We start from the raw sequence: 8,249 nt of genomic DNA, 5'->3' as shown, positions 1-8,249 counted from the left end.
TATTTTTTAAGTTCATAATTCCAGGATTTCAATCTTACAAATAATAGAAAAATAAATATATACTTCATTTAGAAAATACTCTATATTTATATATTTTGTTTATATATACTGTGTTTAGTATATATAATTCGACTATGAATACTCTGTGATATGACTAAAGCTTTGAAATGAGGTGAAAAGTGAACAAATTTACTAGAATATTTATAATTTTATTGGTCAACTTAATAAATTTGCTCACTTTTGCAATTTTCACCTCATTTTAAGTTATCGCTTTTGCCGCATATTATGTCTGAGATTTCACTTCAAAGAATTAAATAAAAAATTAATAGTTATATTGTGTATATATATATATAAATTTTTCCCTGGGAAATTTCCTGATACCACACTTTATCCGAGAGACGTTTTGGCGAATGTTAATTCTTAGGACATAGGGATATCCTCTGAATGTTCTTTAGAACGTTCCTTGGAGATCTATGCTATTAGAGTTATAATCGATTAAATAGAGGACATTTAGTCAAAATTATTTTATTCGAACTTCGTATACTCATAAAAAAAAAAACTAATGAATATATATGAATCCATCAAGAACAAGAAAATCAAAATAATGTCAATTTAATATCATTAATTTGCAAATTATTCATTAAATTTTGATTACATTTTTTGTCATGATTCGGTTAATATATATATAATACATATATATAACGTACATTATTATTTTAATAACTTTTTTGTTCTCCTTGGGAAGAAAAAGAGCTGTTTTAAAAATAAAAAGGACGCATGAATTTTTCGCGAATATTTGTCAGAATAATTTTTCCTCGATTGGATTATCGTCTTATCCCTCGCTACTCCTGTACGTTCCTGAATGCATGTCCACTTCATTTTAAGTACAGAAAGTGTCGGAGAGTGCAGGTGAACAAGTAGTTACACGTAGTCAACTAGTCAAATAGAGTGAATTCTTTTAATTTTTTATATGTCAGCTCACTGACAGATCAATTGACAGCCATCAATTGACCGATAACCTCGGAGAGTTTATCTCCATGCTCAATTAATTATCAATTAGCGTATACACTACGAAGAGTTTCCAACTTGCTAAAGAAAAATAATGAAAATTAAAACATTGAAGCATAGTTGCGGTAGTAGGACATAACCTCTCGCGCTTCAATGACCGTGCGCTTCGAATGTAGTGACAGGATTATCATAAGGTTCAGTGACGCCAATTGATTTCGAATTCACAGACATGATTAAAGCGATTCTGGTTTTTAATAATCATGGGAAACCTCGTCTCTCCAAGTTTTATCAGTACTTTGTAAGTATATCTCAATACTGCTCGTTTTGAATTTCTTTTCTACTTGTCACTTGTAAAAACTGCGAATTAAATCCTTTTATTTATTGAGATATAAAAATCAATAGTGGAGATGATATATGACGTAATTTCTATATCGATATATCTATTAAATGTATCACAATTGTATGGAACGCGATAGGAACATGAAAGCATATGGTTCGTTGCAATATACAATATATTTTCTGTTTCAGAATGAGGATATGCAGCAGCAGATAATAAAAGAGACATTTCAGCTTGTCTCAAAGAGAGACGACAACGTGTGCAACTTCTTAGAGGGTGGTAGCCTGATTGGCGGATCTGACTACAAGCTGATCTACCGACACTATGCAACGCTTTACTTTGTATTCTGCGTCGATAGCTCAGAATCAGAGCTGGGAATCCTAGACCTGATACAAGTCTTCGTCGAAACTTTGGACAAATGCTTTGAGAATGTGTGTGAGCTTGATCTTATTTTTCACGTGGACAAAGTTCATTACATACTTAACGAGTTGGTGATGGGTGGTATGGTTCTTGAGACCAACATGACTGAGATTCTCACGAGGATCGAGGATCAGAATAAGTTGGAAAAACAAGAGGTAAGTACAGGTGCTTATAATCCCTAATGTTATCTTAACTGTAATCTTATTTCCTGTGAATTTGTATCTTTGATTTAGATATATTGAAATCCCTGTTCTATTTAGCTGAACTTCTTCCATGATTTATTTCTTTTTTTTTTCTCTAACATAAAGAGAAAAGGAGGAATAAATCTGAAATAAATCAAGAAATTTAGTTAAAAAGAATAAGTTTCACGTTATAATGTAATAAAACTATGGCAAAATCACAGGATTGTTTCAATCTGCGCTCACAACGTATAAACTTTTATAATTTTTTTACATCCAAATATTTATCATGCTATTTCATCAGATAGAACGTTTATATGTTTCAAGCTAGTACTGCTAATTTTGCAATGTGTTTATTTTCTGTCACTGAGCTTTAATACAAATAACTACCTAAGCAATCTAATGAGCTATGCATGCATACTGGTACAGCGATCTGTAGAATATATTTGATATGGTGACAGGTAGGACTGATTGACATAACATCAATTTTAGGGGACTTACAAATCTGGGCGGTCTTGTTCACCCCGTCCGTTTGTCCTTCTGGGACCTCCTCCTTAAGTAAATCAGCAGTAGCAAATCAGGCCACTTTATATAATCGTACTCTTCTGTGCGAATTCATTCTTTTTATTTTTCTTTTTTTTAATATTTTATCCAAGAAAGCGCCAAGCCCTTTATATTTAGCTTCATAAAACGTAAACGTTTGCGTAACACGCATGGCGATGCAATTTTGTTTTGTAATTATCCACTGCATAAACCGCCGAGTGCCTTCATAATGTAAATGTCGCTTTGTAAGGATAATAAATGTCAACGCCATGTTGTCAATGTTGTCATCCGTCATTTGCCTTTGCGCCTTGTAGCTAAAATTACATTTACTCAGCCCTGCTGAAACTTGTCCGTTCTTCGATCCGTATGATGTGTGCAGGCGGGAATCACAGCAGCGCCCGCGCGTGCTGTCTCGGCGGTGAAGAACATGAATATACCGCAACAAATAAAGGATATGAAACTGCCTGACTTGCCGCAAGCCATAAAAGACCTCAAATTCTGACCAGCCGTCACATCGTTGGCACCCAGCTGACTGGTCTCTTCTGTCATCCCGAATGTAACTGACACCACCGTCGCACCGAGGACACTTTTCCCCTCCCTTCAAGCAAGCGAGAATGCACCAATGCTGCCTGCTACCTCTGCGTATATCCCGTCTCAACGATACCAGAGTTAAAGATCATGGATGAATCATTATCCTTTTTGAGTCACGGTTCTTCCGGTAAGAAAATACGAACTACGAGAGAAATTTCGAGGAGTTTCTAAACAAGAAAAGAAATCGAACAAGATGAGAATGTTTCTTAAATTTTTTATATATGATGAGAGATATTAAAATGATATCAGATCTATGAATTCAGCTATAGTATTGGCAACTTTTCGATTGTCTAGTAGTCTAGCTCCACGTTCCATTACATGTAAGAAAGACATGTTATTCACTGAAAAGCATTAATGTTATATTGTAATGAAAATATATTTAATAAATAAAATAGCACTATTATAAACGTGTATTGTTTTTTGCAAAATTATTTCTATATTGTATTATAGTGATGCACATTCAAAATATATCATATTTTGTGTCACTCTTGCGACTTCTTTACAATCCCACATAAATTCACACATTCTAATCATTCTTAATTCAAATAATACATATGACTAAAAAGTATTAAAAAAAGAAACTATAGTGATTGCGTATAAAAATGATCTTATTATTTTAAGCTTAGAGCGACACTGTCCAAATAACACAAAGACCAAAATTAGGACAGACGTTTTTATTGGACTTTGTGTTGAGCTGGGTACTAATACATGTTCTCAATAAAGAATTATTATTACTTTTTAGATATGGCCAATTCATTTCTAAGAGTCGTCCATATAAAGCCCGCTCCTTTCTCTGTGAGAGGAGGTGGATAGGGACTGTTTTTTAACTTGAAATAATCCGATGGAGCGTGCATTACAAATTCCATGCACTCTAATTTACGAGGTAAATCTTCTTCTGGTCCAATTAAATATGTCTCAGGAATGAAGCCTTCTTCCGGTGGAGGACTAAAAGGTACATCAGTTAACATTAACTCTGTTCATTTTAGCTATTCATTTGGCTTCTTGCACAGTTCTTTTCTTTTTTTCTCCGTGAAAAAAATAAAGAAAGATGAACTGTGCAAGAAATTGAGTTAAAAGGATATGCATATTGATAAATATTATTATAAAATTATAATCTCATGAAGTTATTGGAATAAGGGATCTTACCTCGCTGTGGTGGGCAATAACCAGGTAATGGCGGCGCTCTTTTCGCAATACTGGTCTGTTAACAAACCACGTATCTGAGCATAATAAATACCACCGTCTACATCTTGCAGAGAGACTACATCTCCGACTTGAAAATACGTGCCTTTATAAAATACAAAGTTGCTGGTGGTTGGAGTCGCAGTAGCTGTAGGTGCCTTGACTGGCTGCAAATACAGTTAAACATAAATAGTCAATGATTCCACATATTTCTATGAGACTGTAGATACTTTTCAATAAAAAAGACAGGTAACACAATGAATCATTATATTCTTGTTGGTAATGTTAAACAAAGATGAAATAATGACTGTGACTTTTGTTGAAAAACAGCAACAGATGACACAACAGACTTTCCATTTAGTGACATAAATTGTTTCTGTTATTCATTAAATACCAGATAAACGTTTATGTTGTATCATGGAAAATATCTACTATGATTATCATCTTTATAATATTGACAAACAAGAATATAATGATTTACTGTGTTACACTGGCGTTTGGTTTTGCTTATAAGTATCATTCGTTCTTGTTTAATATTTATTCTGCAAACACAATAGAATAGTAAGCCTTAAGGAACCAATCATAGTCGATTACTCTTCTCACATTTGACTGTGATTGATTAATTTCTTAAGGCTTAAGGCTCTTGTGTTTGCAGGAACGATAAACAATAAGGATGAATTGATATTTACAGCATACGAGTGTCAAAACGGAACGCATCCTACATCTTTTGCTGGAAAACATCTACTGCCATTGTAACAAAAATGGAAGGACATTTTCCATTCGCTCACCGTTTTCTTAAACAGATTCCTACGACCTTTACCCTTGGGCACAATTCTGTGTGGTCCTATCGTCTTTGTATTACAATATCTCGTGATCCGCGTGCTCCTTCTAGGCTTCAGCGAGCCGCTTCTGTCCTCCTCGTCCGTTTTGGAAGACGTGCTCGCCTCAGCATTCCGTTCGTCCTCCAAACAAGCATTGCACAAGTTTCCAGCATCAGTCGAGTGCCATAGAGGGGTCTCATGTGTCCCGCACTTGACACATTTTGGTTTGCTGCCGAGCGGCATCGGATTTCTTTCAAGTCGGCCTCAGAGAGTCCATAAACAACAATGAATTTTCCTCTAGCGATTGTTTACCTCATCTAATACTCTGATCGCTGATTTCAGCTGTCATGTCGTGTTTACATGTGCGTCATACGCGTTTACTTCACGTGTGTCACGTGTTTGTACTTCAGTATCGGTCAATCGGCGCACGCGTCTCGCCAGAGGTGTGTTCAGATTCCCTCATGTTCAGGGAATCGATTCTGTATCTTCAATCAAAGTAAAAATTACAAAAATGAGCAAATTTACTAGGTGTTGACCAATCAAATTATCAGTATTCTAGTAAATTCGCTCATTTTTGTAATTTTCACCTTCTTTCAAAATACAGAATCAATCCCCTTGGGGAAACGAGGTGAAAATTACAAAAGTGAGCGAATTTACTAGAATACTGATAATTTCATTGGTCAACACCTAGTAAATTTGCTCACTTTTGTAATTGTTACCTTGATTGAAGATACAGAATCGACCCCCAGAGTGTTCTCTGGGTGTTATATCATATTGTTTAACATTTAGTAAATAACAAGGATAGAGTGATATTAGGGGTACGATTCTGTAACTGTTTTACACGCCTACTCGAGTTGTCGGTGTCGTTGCGCAACTTTTTCACCATATAAAATATCTGCGCAACGATACCGACAACCGTCGGTAGGCGTGTAAAACAGTTACAGAATATAGGAGGTGCGGTCGAGTGCGCCAACTCGAGTAGCGATAACTCGACCAATCATATGAATATAAATTTTCACCGCAGAACGAAAATTCGAAGACGCGATTCGATGAATTTTATACGCGCGTCTCGGGATCTGATAGACTTATATTAATTATTACGGCGCACTCGCCATGTCGGATATAAAATTTACTTTGCAATCGTTTATTCTACAATTTATATTTCATATATTTCATAGATCCAAATAAACATTTAATTCATTGTCGATAAATTTCTCTGTGAGGAAATTAAAGAAAAAAAAAAATACAAATTTATATAAGTTTGTCTCGTACACAAATTTTTTCCTCGTTTAATAAATTACAAATATCTAAATAATTATATTTTGTAAATATGCAATATCTAAAAATTTATATTTATATATATATGTTACTAAATAAAAAGCTGAACACTATCGTAAGCGGTCAACAAATTATTAATACCACGCGCTCGCGCGAATAACAAAGCAATTTGCTTTATTAATCTGATGGATTATGCAACACGGATAAACGTAAAATTGTCTCGCTCGAGAGGAACAGAAAGAGACGGGTTTACGTTTTGCAGCGAGCAGGCACCGCATGCAGTTTATATTTCTCGCGTTACGCCTCTTGTAATATCGATCCTGGAAGCGGCCAGTAGACATGCGTTAGCGCTTTTAACTTCATTGTGACAGGTGCCCTGCCTGGGGTATCCTGTTTGAAGTGTCTCGTCAGCAGGAGCACTATGTCGAACGCGAAAACATAATGTGACACCGTTTCGCAACGCGTAGAGCTCATGGAAATCACGGCAGCGAAGAATCATGTGCCGTGTGGGTGATCGTTGATGGAGCGACGAGGCACCGCGGGGGCCGTCGACTAATGTCTAGAACATGTGCCTTTGCTACGAGTGAGTATGAGAGAAATGATGATTGCGTATCCAAAATCGTCCGAGCGAGAGACGCGAAGGAAAAGTCATAAAACCGCAAATGATGTTCCGCCCGTCCGGTGTACAATTATAGAGCATTAATTAGAAATGAATTTACAACTAGAAAGATGTTAATTGGAGTTAACGATTCTAATGTGTGTGTGTGTGTGTGTGTGTGTATATATATTTAGTAGGAGAGATCTTCGGATCGGAGAGAGCGTCAATTTGGTTTCCACTTGATTGGCTCTCGATTTACTATTATAGTCAATAATTTAATAAGGGGTTCATTAGCTTGTGTGGGGTAATGGATTAAAAAAAACGGCTTGCTACCCACGCGAGTCATAGCGGATAAATTATTATTAAATATAGTTATTTTTGTGTCGATGGGACGCTTAATATTGCATATATTTATTAATTTGTTTCAGAGTCATTTAACTCTTCAGTAAACGCAGCGTATTTTTGAAATATGACAGATGAAAAGAATTTTAAACAAATGTCGATCGGACTCGTTTTTATTTTTGTAATGTAAAATTTACGCAGTTAATATATAATCGCGTGTTCTAAGATTTCTAATTTTTCCTTACTATTTACTTAATCTATTTACTTCCACCTTCATAACGCGATGAAGTTTACGCTTGAATTTACGGTTAATATGATTTCACATTCTATAAAAATTTCTAATTTCTCCTTTGTATACTTATTTTATTTATAACATAATAAAATCTACGTAATTAGTACTTAGTCATTGTAGTGATTTTTCATGTTATAGAATTAGAATATTTGTGCTATCAGTTTTATATGATTTATATGACTTATGTTTGTTTCTATCAATTTAGATTAATTATAGTTTAATTTATTTTTTATCTTTCTCTAATTCTAAGAATAAAAAAAGGATAAAGGGTAAATCAAACGAAGATTAATTCTTTGTTTAATTAATAATAATTAATAATAATAATTAATAATTAATAATAATTAATAATTTAAACTCATTTTTTGGACTATGTATTTATAATTTTAACCATGCAAATATAGCCAACTGTGCTATTAATAATTAACAGTCTCACACGTTGTTTGAAAATCTTTAGTTTTTTCTTAACATATTTTTCAGTTACTACATAGTAAGCAAATTAAAAAAAACGGTTTACTATTATAATTACGATTGCATTTACTGAATAAAAATGATTATTTTATTTGCCATTTATCTTGATATTTTTTACTCTTATATATATATTTAAAATTATAATTTATAATACATTTTTTCATTGGAAGGACTATACATATATATATAT

The 8,249-nt window shown here is 34.1% G+C and overlaps 4 protein-coding genes across 6 annotated transcripts in view; 2 read left to right on the top strand and 2 right to left on the bottom strand.

Annotated features, from left to right (window-relative positions):
- The window catches only part of LOC108750993 (beta-1,3-galactosyltransferase 1-like), a 7,832-nt gene extending 5,343 nt beyond the window's left edge, over positions 1-2,489 (bottom strand). The window contains exon 1 of the mRNA XM_018490902.1: positions 2,446-2,489. The gene's annotated coding sequence lies outside the window, so the exon portion shown is untranslated. The remainder of the gene's footprint in view (positions 1-2,445) is intronic.
- Positions 937-3,470, top strand: LOC108751007 (AP-3 complex subunit sigma-2). 2 transcript variants are annotated; one of them, XM_018490927.1, is made up of 3 exons: positions 937-1,306; positions 1,537-1,920; positions 2,867-3,470. In XM_018490927.1, the coding sequence occupies exons 1-3, from the start codon at positions 1,238-1,240 to the stop codon at positions 2,987-2,989; spliced, it is 576 nt and encodes a 191-aa protein (XP_018346429.1). In that variant the 5' UTR covers positions 937-1,237; the 3' UTR covers positions 2,990-3,470. The 2 variants fall into 2 exon arrangements, with proteins under 2 accessions (XP_018346429.1, XP_018346430.1); XM_018490928.1 differs by lacking the exon at positions 2,867-3,470 and adding an exon at positions 2,437-2,859.
- A 205-nt stretch (positions 3,471-3,675) lies between these two features.
- Positions 3,676-5,481, bottom strand: LOC108751002 (GATA zinc finger domain-containing protein 1). The gene is made up of 3 exons (XM_018490922.1): positions 5,049-5,481; positions 4,225-4,427; positions 3,676-4,023 (listed from the first exon to the last, which is right to left on the bottom strand). Exons 1-3 carry the CDS (start codon positions 5,322-5,324, stop codon positions 3,810-3,812), a joined length of 693 nt encoding a protein of 230 aa, XP_018346424.1. The 5' UTR covers positions 5,325-5,481; the 3' UTR covers positions 3,676-3,809.
- A 1,133-nt stretch (positions 5,482-6,614) lies between these two features.
- LOC108750978 (WD repeat, SAM and U-box domain-containing protein 1-like) overlaps positions 6,615-8,249 on the top strand; it is a 9,353-nt gene continuing 7,718 nt past the window's right edge. For both annotated transcript variants that reach the window (XM_018490874.1, XM_018490873.1), the window contains exon 1: positions 6,615-6,942. In XM_018490874.1, the coding sequence (XP_018346376.1) occupies positions 6,926-6,942 (17 nt within the window). In that variant the 5' untranslated portion in view covers positions 6,615-6,925. The remainder of the gene's footprint in view (positions 6,943-8,249) is intronic.

Source organism: Trachymyrmex septentrionalis, unplaced genomic scaffold, assembly GCF_001594115.1.
Source record: "Trachymyrmex septentrionalis isolate Tsep2-gDNA-1 unplaced genomic scaffold, Tsep1.0 scaffold40, whole genome shotgun sequence".
NCBI classification, from domain to species: domain Eukaryota; kingdom Metazoa; phylum Arthropoda; class Insecta; order Hymenoptera; family Formicidae; genus Trachymyrmex; species Trachymyrmex septentrionalis.
Note: the sequence above shows the minus strand (reverse complement) of the source record. Positions and strands in the feature narration are given on the sequence as shown.